The 22,983-nt window shown below is 46.1% G+C and overlaps 1 protein-coding gene across 6 annotated transcripts in view; it reads left to right on the top strand.

Annotated features, from left to right (window-relative positions):
• Positions 1-22,983, top strand: part of LOC147435352 (uncharacterized) — a 102,472-nt gene that overhangs the window by 58,417 nt on the left and 21,072 nt on the right. For 3 of the 6 annotated variants that reach the window (XM_086488415.1, XM_086488413.1, XM_086488412.1), the window contains 3 exons: positions 4,211-4,280; positions 11,582-11,680; positions 22,912-22,978. In XM_086488415.1, the coding sequence (XP_086344541.1) occupies positions 4,211-4,280; positions 11,582-11,680; positions 22,912-22,978 (236 nt within the window). The remainder of the gene's footprint in view (positions 1-4,210; positions 4,281-11,581; positions 11,681-22,911; positions 22,979-22,983) is intronic. The other 3 variants (XM_086488416.1, XM_086488417.1, XM_086488414.1) reach the window with 2 other exon arrangements.

Here is a 22,983-nt window from a genome sequence, read left to right as displayed (position 1 = left end):
CCGTATGCGTCGGGAAAGTCGGCCAATGCGTGGGAATACTGACCGTGAAGGGTTCTAGTACAGTTATGCTGCCGAAATCGGGCTGGAACAGTGGAAATTCAGCCGAGTTTGTGCGGGGCAGCTTGTAGGGAACCACAACGTATATTCCCTCTTTTGAACAATAAAGAAATACCGAAAGGGGCGCCTAAGTTAGGGGCCAATCTGGTGTCCGTCTACTCATACAGGTGCAATCTAGCAGCCTGTATCCCTCTCCCCTTTGTTGTGTCTTGAAAGTACAGGTAAAATAGACGACTAATAATGGGTGAAAGCTAAATCAAGGTTTGAAGTAAAGTCTACCGCCCTTTTTGGATTGAACAGGCCGGTTTGACAAGCTCTCTACCCAGAGGGCCTCTACTTGCTCTCTGAATGCAGAGTCTAGCAAGACCCTCTCTGGGATGCGAAGCATCGTGCTCCCCCTCCTCTGCCTGTCTGCCATTGTGAGCATCATTGGTGCATGGTCCGAGAAGGAAGCCCCTACCAAAATGCCAACTGTCCCTCCCAAGTCACTGAAGTGGTCACTAGTGTAGAAGCGATCTATCGGTGATAGATTCACTCCTCCCACTCTGCGGTCCGAACGAGAGAAGGCAAGGCTGTTTGGGGGCCTCACAAAACTAGAGTGCTGCCACACATCTGAGATCCTCAGAGTCATACAAAACCTCTCCCAAGCTGCCAGCTCAACTCCATGCACAATAGCATGGCTACCACCAATCCTGTCAGAAGGGTCCTCCAACATGTTGAAGTCCCCCCCTATGCACCAGTGTTCTGCCTACGGCAAAGCCTCAACTATCTGTGACCAAAACAAGAGTGACTAATGTTTAGTCGAGAGCCATAGAGAAAATAACTATCTTGTAAAAGATAAGGGTCTTGTATTTGGAAGGCAGAGCCTCAACTATCTGTGACCAAAACAAGAGTGACTAATGTTTAGTCGAGAGCTATAGAGAAAATAACCATCTTGTAAAAGATAAGGGTCTGGTATTTTCCAAAGTGCTATGGCTGACAAAACATCTTTGAAATCTGAATTAGTATTATAATCATCTATCGTAGATGTCAGATCATTGTGAGAAGATAAGGCGTTGGCATGTGGTCTTGGTGGAATGCATCAGCTCCTTGATTATGCTTTAGTGGTGTGAGCTATATGAAAAATGAAATTGCGAAAGAAAATTTGCTTACCTCATTTGTTTGTCGTTGAGCTTGGTTTGCGTAAGAAATACTTATGCTTTGATAATCCATTAGTATGATGAAAGGCATCCCAAGAAGATAGTGCTTCCATGCGTCGAAGGCATGTAAGATAGCTGAAAGCGATGCTATCAAACTATTAGATTGAACTTGGAAGTGTAAAATATGGCTCTACCGCCACATCTTTCTAATTTAAAAAGATGTCATGTGAGAAGAATCGATCAATAGAATATGTAAGTCATGGGAACAAGGGGCTAGGTACGCGAATGGATGCAACCGTGCTTAAGAGTGCAATCAACGACTCTCATATGCAATGGCATGCCCTTCTTGAAGTAGAGCTGCTCCAAGGCAATCACCACAAGCATCACAATGGACCTCAAATGGCTTTGAGAGGTCGAGCAACACTAGCACAGATTAACTTTTCTTTGAGCATAGAAAAAGCTTGTTTCTCTTTAGTAGCCCATTCATACTTAATGTTCTTCTTGATTAGGTCATAGAGTCGACCAGCTATAGAAGAGACTTTCTCATCAATCACATGTCTATTAAGCTTCTTAATTCATATAGATTTGTTGGCTCAGGCCACGTGTTTATTGACACAAGCTTTTGAGGATTCATGCGGATGCCATCCTTTGAGATGATATGATCTAAATATTGGATTTCTTTGAGAAGAACTCACTCTTCTTACAGTTGATAAAAGGTCATTAGCTCACAACGATTGCAAGAGTGCCTCGAGGTGTCCTTCGTGCTCTTCTTAAGGACAGAGAGTAGACTATGACATCATCAAAGAATACTCCCATGTAAGCCCTATGTTGCCTGAAAATTCATTTTGTCACTCCATTGAATGTGGCTAGAGCATTTGTTAGCCCAAAGAACATAACCAGATTTTTCATACAGGTCAATTGTGGTATGGGAGACTGTCTCTTGAATATCTTTTGGCACAATACGTATTTGAATGGTAGCCACTTTTAACTTTTAAGGCCTATGGAAGTTGTTAGATTCTTGTAGCATATAAAATAAACCCTCTATCCTTGGTACCAAAAAGCACTTCTCTAATGTTATCTTATTTAGCGCACAATAGTCCCCACACATACGTTATGAACCATCCTTCTTTTGCACTACAAGAACATGTAAGCAAAAGGGTGAAGAGTTAGGTCGTACCATACCCTTTTCTACAAGCTCATTAACTTGTGTCATAATCTCTTCTTGTTAAGCGGGCGAGACCTGATAGGTAGGTTTATTAGGAGGGGAGCTTCCAAGTATAAGGTCTATCCTATGATCACTATCCCCTCTTTTAGGAGGTAGTTTACTTGAGAAAGAAAAGAGAGCAGTCTAGAAAAGTGTATTGAGGTGGCACACATTCAACACAACAAATTCTAGATCTAGAAAGCACCATCACCATGTGATGGAATTCTTGAAAAGGGAGACTGCCTAGTGGCAAAAGAACAATTCTCTTATGTAGAAGATTTTCAGCAAACTAGAGAAGAACACGACTACACTAACAAAATTTTCTGTATTATAGTGCATAAATGGCTTTCAACTACAAAAGGCATATCCTCCTCCAAGTCTGTAAGTGAAAAATTGGAAACCCCCTTTGGAACTCCAGTCCCATTTGGGAAAAGTACGTGTGGGTAGAAGTAAAAGGTGGTAGGGATTCTGGACTCAAGACCATGAGCCGGTGTGGGTTATGCTTCCATACCACATGTCGTACAAAGAACCTGTAGTCTTTCCATTTCACGAGATCCAGAAGAATCAACAATTCGTAATGAGTAGAAAACCTGCTCCTGAATCCAAACATAGTTTTGTGTGCAAGAGGTGCAAACCTCTCTGGCTATAAAGCACGAGTCATGAGATAGTTGCAATCCCTCCTAGTGAGTATCATATATCCAATTGTCCTATTTAAGCATAGGTAACAAGATGGTCTTCCCTTCTAATCACGTCCAGGATCACCAACAAGAGGATATGGGGACTAGATGACAAGTTCTTGTTGGATCCAAAGCCCTCTGGCTAACAGATAGACCACCAGAGACCAAGAGACCACATAAGGCTTCGATAGGACAACACTCATCACCTTCCAAAGGGAACAGGTACAAAGATGTACACCACGTTCAACCATCTCTAGCAATATATCCACTTGTAGGTACTAGGAACCTTGCAATCTGAATTGCAAGCTGTAGCCACCATATCTCCACCGTTGTACCTTGGCATAAGCTCGCTAGTGTCATTCTCCGACATATCAAGTTGAGGTCACGATATGCCACCAAAGGCAGGCACAAACTTGGCTCAAGGCTGCAAGCACCCTCTCATGAAGAGATCTCCAACCTCCTTCGCAAGAGACAGATAGACCAGCCTGAAATTGGTCCAAGATCAGCCCCCTCTGCTGGTCAAACACGCCTGCTGGCTGGCTGAAAATCAGTGGTCTGAATCAAGTGCGAACTGCTGCACACGAGCCCCAAAACGCAGACACAATATTGTCCAGCTCCTCGCTGAAAAACATCAGCACTGTTCCATTGTCTACCGGATGAAAACTGAAGGTTTTCAAGGGTTCTTTCTGTGAACGTGAGTATTTTGTAACTTCCTTGGTGTGTGTATACACTTCAATAAACATTGCTTCACAGGTTGCCTCATCAACTGATTGACAATAGACACTATTAAGTATCACATTGATGTTATTGAAGAGTATCCATGTCAATAAACTGTTTCTGTGCACCTAAATTCTGAACTTGGATAGTATAAAGCTTCCTTAGTGCCCTTCAGTATTAAGTGCCTTTGAGGTTGCCTTTGAGCTGCCTTTTCTTTCATCTATATTTACTTAGGATTGGAGGTACAGTCTTTTATTGTTTGCCTACCTTTTTGGACATGGACTTGAACGTTTTCGACGATTTTTCATATATTCAGTTAGTTTAATCGACACTTGAATGCTGTTGTGCCACCCTTTTTGCTGAACATCTTTTGTTGCTGCTTTTAATTGAAAGTTTGATTGTATATTTCTATTCAGGTAGAGCTTCGAGACGTACAAAGTGGCCTTAAATCAACAGAAAGATTTCGGACTTCTGAAGCTATTGAAAGTAAGCACAGTTGTTGCATCTGGAGTTTGAAAAAGCTGTTGCATATGAATTGGAGCATTATAACCCACATATGACCCAAAGTGTCACCATTTAGCGAGTGATGAGGTGTAGTAATGGTAGGTTGATTACGTTAGGATTTTGTATACGTTTTGTATACGTTTACTGAGCATGCTTGGTTTGTCTTCTTTTCTTAACGTTGGCAGCGCTGCCAAGGGTCTATAGGTCAAGTGACCACACAAGATGAACAAAAGAGCCCATGAGTCCTATTTATAGGATTCACTTGAGAAGTAGCCAGTTTAGTAGATCATGCCATAGGTGGGGTGGGGGGGGGTGGGGGGGGACCCACCCCCTATTGAGTTACACGATTCTGCTGCTTCACAAAGATATGGATACTTGTATATGGCTAGTGTGGCTGGCCACCCTTGTTTTTGCATCTAGGCTGCATGGATCCTGGCCTATTTATGGGCTTGTATCCTGCACTTTTTTCTTGGGTCGTGGGGTCTTTCTCCAGGCTCGCCGACCAAGCCTCTTCAAGGGTATATAGGCAGCCGGGGGGCGTCCCCACTCATCTTGTATCTGTGTTATGTCACCCCTGTGGGGGTGCACCTTGGTCTATGAACGCCCTTGAGCATCTGCATCTGCATCTTCTCTCTCTTTCTCTCTGTGTGTGTGTGTGTGTGTGTGTGTGTGTGTGTGTGTGATCAAGGTCACCAAGAAAGGAAAAGGCAAGGAGATAACGCCCACGTCCACACCCACTATCATTAATCAGACACTAGAGGAGGAGCAAAGGAGATGGGTGCGTGCGTTACATGTGAGAATTTGCGGTCTTAAAGACAAAGGCAATGTGGACGAAGAGGTAAAAGAACTCATGGCCTTGATGGGGGTTCATGAGCCGACGCACACAAGAGCCTGGAGAGTGGGCAACATAAAGAAAAATGGAAGCAGTGGGGAAACCTCAAAAGAAAGAGCACTCATCCTCAGTTTTCCCTCCATGGAAGCGAAGAAGTCCTTGAAGAAAAGACCAACTCTTAAAGAGACGGGCATCTTTCTCGAGGATAATCTCACCCTCTCACAGATCGCTCATACGCAGGAAGTAATGCCGGAGATTAGAGCGGCAAGGGGAAAAGGCAAGATTGCCTTTTACCGAGATGGAAGAGTGGTAATACTAGAGCGACGCTCCACATGACGGTGCGAGACTTATGGGACCACACTCAAAGTGGCTGCCTGGAACTGTAATGGATCTATGCGTCTTGATGTGGGTGCTTTTGAGGATAGCTTTACCTGGAAGAGACATCATCTTTTACTCTGAGACACACCAGGCTCCTGGGCAATCCATGCCTCACATCAGTGGATACAGGTGGGAGACAACTTACAGACAGGAGACACGCTCAGAGCACAGAGGACGGGGCTCGGGGGGAGTGGCAGTGTTATTTAGAGAGGATCTGCAGCCATTGATACATATAGCCCGTAGGGATGAGCAGGCTAGGTACATGTGGGTGAGATTGAAAGCAGAGACAGGCAGATATCTCTACATTTCTATTTGCTACTTTCCCTCGAGTACATCAGTCTATGCATCACCCAGAGGACAGTCCCCTTTTTCTATTTTGGACGATGACATATGGGAGTTCTCTAGAGATGGTGACATTATCATTCTAGGGGACTTCAATGCTAGGACTGCCCATCACCAGACAGTGTTTTATGATACTTCAGAGGAGATGTTGATAGAGCTAGATGTTGTAGAGACAGGCCTGTCCAGACTATCACACGATGTGGAATATACTGAGTATGGGCGACACTTGATAGACATGGGCACCGCACATGGATGGGCCATCTTGAATGGCCTACAAAGATTTCCTGCTGCGGGAGGTTTTACATGCTTCCCACACAGACATGGAGCCAACACAGTGGACTATGTCATGGCACAGCCGAATCTCATCTCTAGTATCCAGGATCTCACAATTGGGCCCAGACCGGTCGGGGTGGCAGTGGATCATGCTCTTGTGTCGATGACCATCTCCTTCCAGTTCAGTGTAGCACACAGGCCACGGGTAGCAGCTCCTACTCGCTACGCCTTCACACGGGAGACGGATTCTGTATACATAGACGGGATCTACAGACGCCTATGCAGTGAGGACCCGGGGCGACCTCTGGAGGAGCTAACTACTATACTGACACAGACATTACATGATGCAGCAGCAGAGGCATACCCACACACACAGCCTGAGCAAAGACGCTGATTAGGGAGCATGCCTCAGAACAGCTGGTACGATGAGGAGTGCCGCCAGACTAGAGCTAGACTTCAGAGGGAGGTGCTTTTGGGGGACGTCACTCACAGACAGTCACAGATTGACTTCCGACGCCTGGTGCGGCGGAAGAAGAGGGCCTTTTCGGCTCGACTCGAGCAGGATCTATACCAGCTATTCTTGAGTCAGGACTCGCACGAGGCGTGGCGGCTCTTTCATGAGCAATCCCCCCCCCCCCCCCCCTTGTTGTTACCTCCACAGAGACCTAGGGTCAGTACGCATCATCTTTGTATACAGTACGTGGACAGCCGCCCCTTCCCAACCCCCCCGATCCATGCCCACATACATGTGCTTTTTTCACCGCTGAGATGGTGAAGAAAGCCATTGATAGGATGAGGACTGGGAGAGCATATGATCATGATGGCTTAGTCACTGAGCATTATATGCATGCCAAAGACCTACTAGCAGAGCTTCTAGCAGTTATGTTTAACTGTGCCATGTGTGAGGGCCTACCGGACACTTGGAGCCTATCTACGATTGTACCTATCTTCAAGTCAGGAGACCCCATGGAGCCCGGGAATTATCGCACTATCATGATTGGACACACACTGGCACGGTTGTATGCATCCATTCTTGATTAACAACTGAGTAGATGGGTAGAGAGGGAAGGAATGCGTGCAGCTGGACAGGCAGGGTTCAGGAGAGGCTTCTCTACTCTTGACCATATCTTGACACTCAGGGCCATCATCGAGGAGGGTTGATCTCATGGGAGACGGATCTATTGTAGTTTTGTGGACTTCCGCAAAGCTTTTGACACAGTACTCAGAGCTAGATTGATGCGCAGATTATAGGAAATGGGAGTACCCACAGAGCTCATTTGGGGGATCATGGCATTGTACAGATCAGTAGTAGGGCATGTACTCACCCTTGAGGGACTTTCTACACCGGTTCACTCCACTATTGGGGTGAAGCAGGGCTGCCCGCTCTCTCCTACTCTTTTCGGTATGTATGTGGATGAGGTTTCCGACTACATTAAGAGCGATGGTGATAGAGGTGCACAGTTGGCAGGGACATGGATTCCACTTTTGTTATATGCTGATGATATAGTGTTGATCTCCGAATCCCCAGAGGGAATGCAACGTCAATAGGATGCTTTGCATAGGTTTGCCCACGAAAGTGGTTTGTCTGTCAACCTTGGTAAAACCAAGGTTATGGTGTTTAATACCACCCCACAGTGGATCAGGAGGTCAGCACCTACATTCACATACGGCCAGGAGATTGTGGAGTACACAGATGCTTACACTTACCTTGGAGTGGTTTTTAGCGGACCTGCTTTCTCACTCAGAAGAGCAGCAGAGACCAGACTGACTAGAGCCCACGTAGCATTTGGTAGATTGGGGAAGATGTGTTCGCAGGTTCAGTTTCAGGAGCCCCGGACGAAGCTCTGGCTCTTTGACACTTTTGGTGGCTTCAGCATTGCTCTATGGAGCTGAGATATGGGGACCTTCATTGGATCACCACGGGAGGCCGGGTCGCACAGATGGATGGGGGAACATGGAGAAACCTCTCGTCTCTATGATCTCGCGGCTCATTAGAGCCAAGGCATCAGTACCATGGGCCATTATCCAAGTAGATCTAGGGCCCCCCCCACTAGTGGTTGAGGCGCTCACTAGATCAGTCTCCTTCATAAACCGCACATGGGAACTTCCTAGAGACAGATATGCTCGCATTGCACTTGAGTCCTCTCTACAGTTATCCATGCAAGGAGATACAACATGCTGGTATGGGGAGATGGCATCATGGTTTCAGGCGCATGGGTTCAGCATAGACAGGCTGCCACCATTCCAGTACTCATTGGATGCACCATCTCTCACTCTTACATAGTCAGAGATCACCAAGCTCATCCGCCAAGACCTGACCCAGCTAGACACCAGAAGGACATGGATACAACCAGCACAGGAATTGGGCACGAAGATGGCTTTCTACAGAGACCATCTTCTCCAGCTTACGGAGGATGGTTTTGTGACAAGACCCAGATACATGGACACCCACTTGTCTCATGGGATACGATGTGCTATTGGCCAGTTACACACATCTTCTCACGAGCTGTGGATTGAGACTGGGAGATACAGCGGAGTACCAACAGAGGCCAGGACATGCCCCTTGTGTGACATGGAGCCTGAGATAGAGTTGCACTACACATGCCGCTGCCCCGTCTACTACGAGATACGAGGACGCTTCCATTGCTTGTTCAGAGAGGGTTTTGGACCACTCTCAAGAGTCATGGGATACGAGGATCAGAGATGCTTGGGTTTGTTCTTGCTCGAGCTGCGGAGACACAGAGATTGGCACAGGATCCTCGTACGACACAGAGTCATGGGATACGAGGATCACAGATGCCTGGCTAGCCTCGCTGTCTGCGCAGACATAGAGATTGGCATCTGCATCGGATCTGCTCTCCTTGATTGGCATCCTTCTCTGATCAGGCCCCGCCTATGCCTGTTTCGACACTGGCTCAACAATCCTCTTGTGGATACGGGTTGGCCATGAGGGTTTCTCGGCCACAGAGGAGGATCTACGCTGAGTTTCGGCATTGGATCTTGCTATGGGACATCTGTCTACACTAGATCTACGATCGGTTTGGTGATGAGTACAGAATTACGGTGATTGCTTTTGAGTTACACGCTGGATTTTCTTTGCTTTCAGCCTTTCGACAGCTATGCACACGAACATTCACCCATTTTTGGACCTCTGCAATGCTCCGGTACGGTCCGGGAGTAGAGGAGCATGCTGATTTTGGCCGGAAATTTCATCCCCTCGCAGTCGGGCTTTCGGGTGGACAGCAGGCTGATAGTTTACCTTTCTGCCTCTCCTATGGTTTAGACTGACAGAACTAACATTCGAGGACACCATCCAATGGTGGTTCCTGCCGTCTATTGATGACTGTTGTAGCTTGCTGTATCCTCAACATCGGCTTGATCATTTCTTTTGGGCATGGGATCTATGGGGGGACTTTTCATTCCAGTTCGATGTCAACGGTTGTGACTTCAGAGTGAGTACAATTTGTGGTTTGATCGGTAAATACCATACGAGGGAATTTATGAAAGATATGGTTGCGTTTACGACATATGGGAACATTGACTTCCCAGAGAAGACAACACCATCCGCTGGTGGACAGAGACTTCATCGAGCCTTGGTATGACAGGTACATTGCCTTGGAGGTGCAATTTCTTGGCCTTACAAAGAGGAACTTGGATCTCTTCTTTCGTCATCGATATAGCCTTGATATACAGGTTTAGACTTGTTGGTTTGGGCACCCCTCTTCTTAGAGGACCTTGATAGCACAGGCTTCTTAGTCTGCCGGCTACCCCTCTTCTTAGAGAAGGACTACAATGCAGACACCTTGGTCTGGCCATTCCTCTTCTCAAGGACAAGTCACGACCATAACGAAGACTACTCAGGCTTTGATTATGAGTCGATTGCTTAGTCGAACTCTCTCCCTTAGCTTTGAGGATACTCAGTACTGACAGGACACCATCCGGTGGTGGTCGGTGTAGTCTGTTGGTGGCTATTGTAGCACGCGGTCAAGTTTTCCGGTGCAGACTTCTCAGTCTGACCTTCTTGGAGTTTTTGTGGATCGGTTGCTTGGCCATGATGAATTGTGGTCGCCTCCTCTTTTCTTCGAATGAGTGACCATAGATCTTATTGGGTAGGATTGGACATTTGCAGGCCTTTTGGCACTCCTATGACTGTTGGGTCTATGATAGTGGATGTTTCTACACGGTTTGGGATAGCTTTCTTGTAGTGTTATGCTTACTTTGCAGTGGCTGAGTAGAGTTGTTTCCTACATAGTCCGTGACAATATCTACTAGGAGATTTTTGCGCGACTGGAGTTCCCAAGACGATTGCTTCGCAGTAGACATCTTCATTCCATGTTTCACATCTTCGGTTTTTGGCGGTTTGTTTAGCATTAGGTGTTGAGAGGGGGTGGTAAGAGTTACAGCACTCTGCTATTGATAATCATTGAGTACAACTGCCTAAGGGAGCACCTTTGCAATCTACAACCATGCAATGATTTTCCAGAGAGCCAGTCTTGAAAAGCGGTGAGGACCTAAAAACAGGGCGCCCCCAAAAGCTGCATCGGCTAGAAATAGTGGCCCTTGGTTTTGCTATAAAAAGCTCACACAAATAGGCTGCCACGACAGAGTTGCGTTGCATTTGCGGAGGTCTGCCACATCAGCAAGATGTGCCACATATCAATTTTACGACCTTACCAACCCCCCCCCCCCCCCCCCCCCCCCTCCCTCCCCCCAAAAAAAAAAAAGAAAAAAAGAACAAAAGGAGAGTTATCACCTTGGGTCACACCTGCAAAACAGACTAAGGACAGAAAATAGCTCAATAGACACTGACTCTATGCACACATGCATCAGACTATGCAAATCTTGCACTTGCACAAAGACACAAGTCAATGAACAATCATCATGAGACTCACATCATTATCCTTGTTGAGACCTCAGGTATGAATCATGATCATTGGAACTTATTTATCAATCATATCCAGGCCGCACTGATTTTTTCAAGGATATCTTGATCTACTAAATCACGTTACTATCATATTCACATCACTCGTCTGGTGAACAAATAAAATGCTGTAGACATTCCATCTTTCAAACACATACTCAATACACACATGAGAGAGTACATGTAACAAGTTCTTTTTAGGAACTCCCATTTTCAATGTACATTTTTTATAAAGTCATTCCGTAGAGTACTGTCAGCCTGTCAGCACCCACCCACTCAACATAGTTCTGCAAGCTGCCACTCTCTTTTTCTTTAATAGCTGATAGGACTTCTTTGATTATGGTTGATGAACTTACCTTTTGTGGTTGTGTGCGTTTAGGTAGTGCTGTGTCTGCATACTGGGACTCTCTTTGACTTGGTTGATTTCCATGGCTCACAGTTGTGCTTCAATAACATCTTTCATTTCATTCTTGCTGGCAATTTTTGATTTCAAGCTAGCACTTTTGCTGAAGCCTTTTGAATTTGTGGAATCGATAGTCTCCAATGGAGTCTGCATAATCAAGGGTGGTGTTACAATCGGCGTGTTTGAGACTACTACCTCAGCTGCAAAGCTCTTCTGTGATGTACTCCTTTTCGGTATTGTCTTGCCACTTCTTGGAGATAAGCTGCATTGGTTCCTTTACCCCAACGCAAGAGTCACCCCCTCGCTACTAGTGGGGTGATTAAGTTACATTAAAAGATCTCTGTGAGTACACCTAGATGGGTGATGTGAAGTAGACAATTTGTGTAAGACAAGGAGAAAAAAGTGTGCACAAGAAAAGAAGATGGCGATTGTGTGGCTGTGGCTATGTGTGCGTAGTATGCACAGTTATTCGCGGTTGGTCCATGGACTTGAGATGTTTCTTTGAGGAGTGGGCCACTATGTGTTGACTTGTTTTTCCTGTAGTTGTCAGGAACCCGTCACATTTTCCTCAGTCCAGAGAGAGCTCCCATGATCAAATTTAGAGTGCAAGTTTTACATGATGTCTCCTTTTGGATGAGGGAGGCTACCATACATGAGCAGACAATGGTCGAGGCCAATTACTTTATGGATACCTGATAGTTTGCAGATCTGTTTGAGATTCAGTTTAGGCAGGCCTTAGGCAAGTTGGTTTGGTCAGAGAGATGCGCATGGTACCTTCCATCAGCTTTTGAGTTGGGCAATGAGTGGGTCCCGCCTCTCTTACAGTTTGGTTGTGTTGTAGATCCGCATCTTTTTTTGGGGTGCATCATCTGGAAATGTTAGAGTGGATGCAAATGATTTTGGAGGCACAGCCTAGGGGTTTCACAGTTCCTTTGCTTTTGTGAGCTGTTGCAGGAGGGATGCTTTATATCAGTCAGAGACACATCACTGGAATTTGTGGTTTTTGCTACATTGCATGAGGTGGACAAAGCTTTGGCCAGATTGTTTGGTGTGAAGAAGTCTGTGATCCGTCTCTGAGACTGGGTAGCCTCTTGTCTCATTAGGCTCTCTTTGTGTAGCTTGAGCAAAAACAGTCCCAGACATCTCTGGTCCTCATACCCCATGAATCTAGAGAGTGGTCCAAAGCCCTCTCTAAACAGGCAGTGAAAGCGGCCTCGTATCTCATAGTAAACTCGGCAATGGCATGTGTAGTGCAACTCTGTCTCAGGCTCCATGTGACATAGGGGACATGTCCTGGCCTCTGCTGGTACTCCGCTGTATCTACAGTCTCGATCCGAAGCTGGTGTGAAGGTGTGAGTATTGGGCCAATAGCACATCGTATCCCATGAGATAAGTGGGTGTCCATGTATATGGGCCTTGTCACAAAACCATCCTCAGTAAGCTGGAGAAGATGCTCTCTATAGAAAGCCATCTTCGTGCCCAGCTCTTATGCCGGTTGTATCCAAGTCCTCTTGGTGTCTAGCTGAGTCAGGTCGTGGCGGATGAGGTTGATGATCTCGGATTGTGTAAGAGTGAGGGAGGGTGCATCCAATTAGTATTGGGAGGGGGGCAATCTATCCATGCTGAACCCATGTATTTGAAACCATGATGTCATCTCCCCATACCAGCATGCTGTATCTCCCTGCACAGCTAACTGTCGAGAGGACTCGTGCTAGGCGGGCATATCTGTCTCTATGAGGTCCCGCAAGCGGTGTATAAAGGAGACCGGTTTGGTAAGCACCTCGACCACTAGTGGGGGGGCAACTAGCTCTGCTCGAATAATGTCATGTGGTACTGAAGCCTTGGCTCTAATAAGCCGCGAGATCATAGAGACCAGAGGCTTCTCCATGTCTCCCTATCCATCAGTGCGACCTGACCTCCCATGATGGTCCAATGAAGGCCCCCATTTCTGAACACCATAGAGCAATGCGAAGCCACCAGAGTGTGAAAAATCCAGAGCTTCGTCCGAGGCTCTTGAAACTGAATCTATGAATACATCCTCTCCAATCCACCCAATGCTGCATATGCTCTGGTCAGTCTGGCCTTTGTTGCTCTCCTCAATGAAATTGCTGGTGAAACCGGCCTGTTTAATCCAAAAAGGGCGGTAGACCTTAGACTTAAACTTTTTTTGCTTTCACCCATTTAATTTGTCGCCCACTTTACTTGTACTTTCAAGACAAAACAAAGGGGAAAGGGATACAGGTTGCTAGATTGCACCTGTATGAGAAGACCGACACCAGATTGGCCCCTAAATAGGCACCCCTTTTGGTATTTCTTTATTCTTTAAAAGAGGGAATAAAAGCTGTGGTTCCCTACAAGCTGCCCTGCACAATCTGGGCTGAATTTCATCTGTTCTGGCCCGATTTCGGCAACATAACTGTACTAGGACCCTTCACAGTCAGTTTCCCCACGCATTAGATGACTTTCCCGATGCATACGGACACTTTGCAAAACCTGGCGAGAATCTGCAGCACGCTGAATTCTCTGTTTTCTGCCCCGACAATGCGCCAGATCACCTGTACAGCGGTCCCCTCACGTCCCCGAACCTCCTGGGGGTATTAGGGTCCGTTTAGGGCCGAAACTCTAAACCTGCAAGAATACACAGCAGGCTGTAATTCACTGTTTCGGGCTCCGTTTCGCGTGCCTGTCGCATCCGTAGCAAGTCCTCGAGCTCCCGCACCTATAGGGCTACTTGCCCTTTGAATCGGACGGGATTTCGCATGTGAAACCTCTCCGAATTCACATGTACCTGCGGGGGATTAGCCGCTAGCTAATCCAGTACGTGTGCAAGAGGCTCTTGCCTCAGCAATCGCGCATGAACCCACATAACTATACATTGGTCAAATGAAAAGCCCACTAGAGGGGCATAACATATTGCTCATAGGGGAGAGAGAGAGCAGTGCGTAGCGTGCAGGGCATCACTCCTGGCACCGCACTGTACATAAGAGGGAAAGGAAGCACTCCATAGCTCTTAACCTATGACAAAGTTGCAAATGAGTCTCCTCTCTCATTTTAGGCGCCCCCTCTCTGGCCAGGAGTAGCAGAATGCTCACGGAGTGCCACATGGCACACTTTCTAACTTTGGGTATTCTCGGCTAAAAATATCTCAACTGGTGCATCAGTTGACTTTGCAACAGAGTAATAAAATGTTCCTCTTGTCATTCGAGAGCTAATGACGCGAACACATTTTCAGGTCCAAAATAGCAGTTCCCTAAATTTTAGGAGATGCTGCCATTGTATCTTTCTAGGTCATCTGACCCTCTTTGTACACTGCAGCCACACCAAGAACTGAAATGTAGCCTATGTAGCAAAGGATTCCACTTTGGCTAGTCAATGACCCCACTTTGGCTAACCATAGTCCTTGTCCAACCTTAGTGCTCTCTTGCCCTGAGGCTTGGACTCCCTCTGAACAGTTCCACACTAGCTATGCAATGCAGGGCAATTAGATTTCTAGAGGGGTGTTTCCAAAAAGTGAAAATAAATAAATAATAGGAATGAAATCGACAAAAAGGATAGATAGTAGTCACATGCTGGTGACATATCCCCCTCTTGAAATCTCAAACGTCCTCGCTTGCATCTATGTCGTACATGCTCACAGTCAACACTCGGGTGTGCGCACACCTGTCGACACATGTACGACACATACATGCTCATTGTCAACCTTGGTGTATTTAACACCTCGTTGACACATGTATTGCCTGCGTGTGAACCCTGTCCCAATGACATAGTGGTAGCTTCGCACTCTGCCATTGCTTTGAGTCAATAACTTTCCAATGACAAAATGGTAGCTACACATTTTGCCACTATCTTTTAGTACACGTTGGATCCAGTAACACTTTCGAGCATACCCAAACCGACAGTTTAAGAATGTAGTTACACATGTACTCTCTAATAGAAGCAATTACTGTATCCTTGACAAACTGACAAGAAATACTCACTTCTATAGCACTAACCAAACTTTTGGACATTCCATAAGAGCAATTGCCAAACTGACAATCTGTACAGCTCTAACATTCATGTAACATGTACTTCATTTGAGCTCACTTTAAATAACATGTACATCATTTCTTTCAGAAGCCATTGTCACACTGACAATCCATATAGCTCTGAAACTCGAGGGGTCAAGGTAGGTTGTAAATCGAAGGCTTCAAGGTAAAGTGATAACACAGTTGGTGACTCTGCAAGTTCACCTTCTTCCATCCACTTAGCATCCATTGGTGGATAGTTTCTGAACTTTACCAAGTAACGCCTAGCAACCTTGCCTTTCACTTTTCTTCTTTGTGTGCCAAAATCTGTTCCGGGACCAAGATCTCGTCAAGTCCCTCGACTTCCAGCTGATCTTCAGCTGGCATATCTTCTGGCACATCACCCACATAGAGTCTGAGAAGACTCACATGAAACGCATTGTGAATCTTCCAACTCTCAGGCCAATTCAGCCTATATACAACATCACTGATTATGTCGCATTCTTGAAAAGGCCCATAGTAACGCATGCTGAGCTTTGGAAACAGTCTTTCCTTGCCCTTCATCTTCTTTAACCTTGCCTTTTCAAAGCGCAGAAGCACCCAATCACCAAGTGAAAATACCACTTCATGACAGTGACGATCAGCTGCTTTCTTTTGCTTTGCCTGAGTCCTTTCTAAGGCCACTTTGACCTTCTTGTACATTTCATCCATGTCCTGAACATACTTATCTGCTTCAAATATCTTGTCCTTTGTATGCAGTATGGGAGGAACTTTCTTGCCACCTTCAACTATCTCAAAGGGTGCCTTGCCAGTTGATGAATGCACTGTATTATTGTATGCATACTCCACCAATGGCAAATACTGCCCTGCTCTCTCTCTCTCTCCCCTATGAGCAGTATGTTATGCCCCTCTAGTGGGCTTTTCATTTTACCAATGTACAATTATGTGGGTTCATGCGCGATTGCCGAGGCAAGAGCCTCTTGCACAGGTACTGGATTAGCTAGCGGCTAATCCCTTGCAGGTACAGGTGAATTCGGAGAGGTTTCACGTGAGAAATCTTGTCCGATTCAAAGGGCAAGTAGCCCTACAGGTGCGGGAGCTCGAGGTCTTGCTACAGATGCGACCGGAACGCGAAACGGAGACCAAAACAGGGAATTACAGCCTGCTGTGTATTTTTGCAGGTTTTGGGTTTCGGCCCTAAACGGACCCTAATACCCCCAGGAGGTTCGGGGACGCGAGGGGACCGCTGTACAGGTGACCTGGCGCATTTTCGGGACAGAAAACAGAGAATTCAGCGTGCTGCAGATTCTCGTCAGGTTTTGCAAAGTGTCGGTATGCGTCGGGAAAGTCATCTATTGCGTGGGGATACTGATTGTGAAGCGTCCTAGTACAGTTATGTTGCCGAAATCGAGCCAGAACAGGTGTTTCTTAGCCTAGATTGTGCGGGGCAGCTCGTAGGAGATCACAGGTTTTATTCCCTCTGTTAAAGAATAAAGAAATACCGAAAGGGGCGCCAATTTTGGGGCCTACAGGTTGTCGGTGTCTGCTTGGAGCATTCTAGCTTCCGAGTCGTGTGTGTACTTAGGTGTTAATCCCCGTTACAAGTTACCTTTGCAAAGTACTCTGTGTGTGTCTAAAGTAAAGAATTTTGGGTGAAAGGCAACGCCTACCGCCCCACGGGCCCATTTCACCAATACTCTCTGGGGTGGAATTCCGCCACACCGTGTCGCATCTCTCTCTCTCTCGCAACTGTTTTGAGGCATACCCACATACTCAGCCTGATCAGAATAGAGGATCTGGGAACATGCCTCAAAACAGCTGGTATGACGAGAAATGCAGAGAGACGAGAACCCAGGTCCAGAAAGAGCTTACACTTGGGATCATCACATATAAGCAGTCTCGGATTGCTCTTCGGCGTATAGTACGTCGCAAGAAAAGGGCATTTTTAGCCAAACTAGAGAAGGATTTATATCAGCTCTTCTTGAGTCAGGACTCACATGAGGCCTGGCATTTATTTCACGAGCACTCATCGCCTCCGACAATTACTTCTCCTGAGATTTGGGGTCAATATGTAACATCATTATATACAGTATCTGGACAACCTCCATTACCAGATCCGCTAAAGCCATGCCCTGCTACTGGTACTTTCTTTACTACGGAAATGGTGGAAAAAGCCATTGATAAGATGAAGACAAGAAGAGCATATGATCATGAGGGTTTAGTAGCAGAACATCTGATCCATGCAAGGGATCTACTTTCAGAAGTCCTTGCTCGTCTGTTTAATCGGGTCATGTGTGAAGGATTACCTGAATCTTGGATTATCTACTATCGTACCTATTTTCAAGTCAGGGGATCCTATGATACCCGGGAACTACCGTACCATTATGGTGGGTCACACATTGACCCGACTGTACGCATCCATTCTGGAACAAAAATTGAGTAGATGGGCAGAGAATGAGGGCATAAGGGCAACGGGACAAGCTGGATTCAGGAGGGGTTATTCCACTTTAGATCATATTCTTACGCTCAGAGCCATTATTGAGGAAGGAAGAGCAAGCGGGAGAAGGATGTATTGTTGCTTTGTGGATTTTCGGAAAGCTTTTGATACAGTACCAAGGGCCAGATTGATGCGCAGAATGCAAGAGTTAGGGGTCCCCAAAGAGATTATCTGGGGGATCATGGCCTTATACGGGTCAATAAAACTGGTTATGTACGTACTCCAGAAGGGGATTCCGACATTGTTCATTCCACCGTTGGAGTAAAGCAGGGATGCCCACTGTCCCCTACTTTATTTGGTATGTATATAGATGAGGTATCAAATTACATTGATAGAGAGGGTGACAGAGGTGCTCACTTTGCAGGGTCATGGATCCCTTTGTTGTTATATGCAGATGATATTGTATTGATAGCAGAATCACCAAATGGAATGCAGAGGCAGTTAGATGCATTACATAAATTCGCGGAGGACAGCGGACTGTCGGTAAATTTGGGTAAAACCAAAGTTATGGTGTTTAACACCATACCGCAGTGGGTTAGGAGATCGGCACCTACATTTGCATATGGCCAGGATACAGTAGAGTACACAGATGCATACACATACCTTGGTGTGGTATTTACAGGACCGAAGTTTACTCTTAAGAAAGCAGCGGATGCTAGATTGTCCAGAGCCTCTATGGCCTTGGGAGGGTTGGAGAGGATGTGTTCACAAGTGCAGTTTCAGGAACCACGAACAAAACTTTGGCTCTTTGATACTGTGGTGGCTTAGGCTATGCTTTATGGGGTCCAGATTTGGGGACCATCTGTGGATCAGGATAATTGGAAGTCAATGGAGAGACCTTTGGTATCTATGATTTCCCGAATGATTAGAGCCAAGGCCTCCGTACCTCACGCGATTACCCGAGCGGAACTAGCTGCCCCTCCGATAGAATTTGAAGCTCTTACCAGATCAGTGTCCTTTATACATGGTTTATGGGATACAAATAATTGCCGATATACTAGATTGGCCCTCGAATCCTCTCGACAATTATCAATGAAAGGAGATACATCATGCTGGTATGCGCAACTGTCCTCGTGGTTTCAGAGACACGGGTTCAGTATGGAAAGATTACCCCCCTTCCAATACTCTCTTGAGGCTCCATCACTGGCAATCACATGAACGGAGATTAATAAAATCATCCGCCAGGATCTTATACAGTTAGACACTAAGAGAACATGGGTAGACCCTACACAAGAATTGGGCACAAAGATGGCCGACTACAAAGAAAACTTCCTACAACTATCTGAAGATGGTTTTGTGATTTGCCCGAGCTACATGGATACCCACCTGTCTCATGGTTTGAGATATGCTATTGGTCAGATTCGTACATCCTCACACCAGCTGGACATTGAAATTGGCAGATTTAGGGGAATCCCACCTAAGAGCAGAATTTGCGAGTTATGCGGAATGGAGCCGGAGAAAGAATTACACTACATATGCCATTGCACCGTATACTATGAGATACGTGGGCGTTTCCATTGCCTATTCAAAAAAGGCTTTGGACCTCTAGATAGAGTCATGCAATACCAAGATCAAAGGTGCTTAGGCTTGTACCTACTGGAACTACATCGGCACAGGGATAATCTAATGAGAAGACAAAGAGCACTACAGCCTCAGAGGCAGATCACAGATTTCTTCGGATCGAGAGAAGCAAGAATGGAAGGAGAAGCAAGAGGCCAGCCGCGAGCACAAAGGAGTACCCACATTCATACCAAAGGCACCCTCATTGACAGGGCGATTGAGCTTAGGAAATCGAGACGACCACGACCGAGATGCAGAATCACACTTCACCGGAGGAGACTACAACAAAGGATTAGAAGCATTCTAGCCAGACACCCAGAATGCTCCTAAGAAGTCTATCTAATACTTTGTATTTAGTTTTTCGCATTTATTTTCACACTTTCACACTTTTCAGACATTGTAACAGATTCACCACTTTTGTATCAGTTTGGTCTCATAGGTCACTCTGGCCTTTTTGAAGACGTTAATATAACATTTCAATTTCTCTCTCTCTCTCTCTCTCTCTCTCTCTCTCTCTCTCTCTCTCTCTCTCTCTCTCAGTTCAGTTGTTATTGAAGTGCTAAAAGTCTGTTCTTTTCTATTGGCACGTGGTGCCTATCTTGTGACAGCTTCACCGATAGATTTGCCTATTGGGACATGGGTAGACAAAGGAACTGTCGAAAGAGGGGGTTGCAAGAGTGGCTATGGACATTCAGATTGCATATGACCGAATTTACCACATCGAAAGCAAGAATTTGCAAATTTGCCCCATTTAAGTTTAAAAGGACTCTTGCCCACCCATAGGTCTCCTGAATCAACCATAATTCCTTCAGGGGTTTGTTTGTCAGGGTCCCAAAGAATGCAAAACTTGTTGGTATTCGCATCCAATTTTGGAGGCAAATCACCTTACCAAGTTGCGCAGCCAATAACGATAGGAAATGTCTCCACGTGCGAGGGAAATCAACAATTTCCACCCACCTGGCATTTGTGGCGAATAAGACTTTGATAATCTTTAGCGAGTGCCCATGGTAGAACATGAGTCATCTGCGTACCAAAGAAGAGGGGAGACATCTCCAACAAAAAATTCTTGGCTTCAGTATCTGCCAATAAAACTTCATAGAACGGACAGCCTGACGTTTAAGAAGGAAGCATTTTGCCCAAGAAAAACAAGATGACTGCATTCATGGGATAGTGCGCAACTGGGTCCATAAGGTCATGCATGGGAATCCGCACCTCGAGAGCAAGTGCCTGACCATTCCAAGCTTTTTGGGCCTCTTCGAAGTCCTTATATAAACAAGATTTGATTTCGGAGGCGACCTTCGAAGAATTATCCATAGCTTTCCGACGCTTGAGAACACACGGAAACTCTAACATGCAGCAGCAAAACCACAGCTAAAGGAGAAAGCCTATTGGTATGCACAGTGCAAAGAACTAAGATTTGTATCTACTTTGAACTATGTACAATAACCCCATAATTATATACATGACCCACAGAGGGCATACATCTGCAATCAAACACCTCTGTTGAGAAGGGAATCGAAGACTAGCACAAGGACACCTTTGCACGCAGAGGTGGGTCGCTCTGAATTCTGCTCGCCAAACAGCCACTGAGCTGAGCCGAAACTGTTGAGAACAGGATTGGAGCAGGCCTAGGGGATTCACGCGAGCGAGGTGGAGCAGCAGGAGCTCACATGAAGGGTAGGCAGGGGATTCTCACGATAAGGCAGGAGGAGGGGATCGTGCTTCTCTCTCTCTCTCTCACGATAAGGCAGGAGGAGGGGATCGTGCTTCTCTCTCTCTCTCTCTCTCTCTCTCTCTCTCTCTCTCTCTCTCTCTCTCTCTCTCTCTCTCACACACACACACACACACACACACTTTTTTGTAAATCAGTTTGATTTAGCTATCTGTGGGAAACCTCAAAGAGAGGAAAACCCACCAAAAAGATGTACAAGGAAAGGAACACAACAGTGTTCGGCGGTATAGAATAGCTAAAAACATTCATAAGAAAGCTGATGTATCTCTGCTGTGATATCACCAACTTCCAAGGCAAACCTCAAAGACTGCGGAAGGGAAATCTTGAAGAAAGGTAGTGGATCGGTATGAATGCGATGGAACATATAGCCATTACGCTGCCGCCACAGGCTCCAGTATGCCCAAAACCTGACCCACATGAAGAATGCTGCAAAGCACTGCAACGCCAGCGAGAAGATACCGAAAATCCAAAACCGCTTATGGAAGACCGTCGTGGGAAAACGTAGCTGCATACATGCAAAAACCCGACGAAGGAATTCTCGAGTGACACGGCAATCCCACAAGAGGTGACAGACATCCTCATCGGCAGATAAGCAACGGACACATGATGAAGAGCGGATACGGCGCAGCCGAAGAAAGGTACCCATTGGGAGCACACCAAGTAAACACCGCCAAAGAAACAAACGCTCTTTCAACGGCAAACGACTTTCCCATATTGCAGATATAATCCTACGCCACCAAATATCGGATTTATGCATGTGCCAAATAACGTTGCAATGATCAGCAATCCATGGACGAGGCAGCAGAAGAGCATATGCCTGGCCAGCAGAAATATCACGAAATGGCATTTCCCCAAGCTTCCAGTCAGACATGCGATCACCATCTGCCAAAGGTGAAACCGGCAAGAAACCTGACAACATTTGCTGTAATTCTCTCCAAAACTGGCGATAGTGCATGCCCAATCCAAAGCGGCGAGCGGCAAATGGAAACTCAAAAGTGAAACCATCCGCATCCACCACATCCTCAACCACTCGAATGCCACGACAGGAGAGGAAATACGCCTGGCGAGGCGAGCGGTCAACCAAAGTAAGAGAAAATGCCCGACTCCAATGAAGACTCTCCGCACGAAGCGAGTTTCCTTCCCTCCGAGCATTCCAGGAAAGATAAATCGTAACCTGTTTCCATGCAGAAAGCAAGGTGGAAGAAAGAGGGCATCCAGGAATACGAGCATCCATCTTACCAAATACTGCCTCCCACATGGATGATTGCCAGTGACCAAATGAAGATGTAACCACATGCTGAGTCAAGTGTGCAAACATAAGAGTCCAAGGCTGAGATTGTTGCACAAGTGTAGGCAAAAGCATAGCCTTCCTGGCAATGACATGCCTACGCAGATCCAATATATTCAAACCACCAAAGCGCTTTGGTGTACATAGTTTCGCCATCGATATCAAGTGCAACCCTTTTTTGTGAGCATGCGTTCGCCACAAATGAGACAAAATGGTCGATATTAGAGAGTCAAGACACACACACACATGCACGCATGCACGCGCGCACGCGCACACACACACACACACACACACACACACACACACACACACACACACAGAGAGAGAGAGAGAGAGAGAGAGAGAGAGAGCGAGATATTGATGATGCTTTCTTTGTTTTGAAGAGGTATTTTGCGAGGAAAAGACTTACACATTTTTGTATATCGAGGGCGACAACGTTTTTTTGATGGAGTAAG

This window comes from Adiantum capillus-veneris, chromosome 18, assembly GCF_014529385.1.
Source record: "Adiantum capillus-veneris isolate H3 chromosome 18, ASM1452938v2, whole genome shotgun sequence".
NCBI lineage: Eukaryota > Viridiplantae > Streptophyta > Polypodiopsida > Polypodiales > Pteridaceae > Adiantum > Adiantum capillus-veneris.
This window is presented reverse-complemented; position numbering and strand designations above follow the sequence as displayed.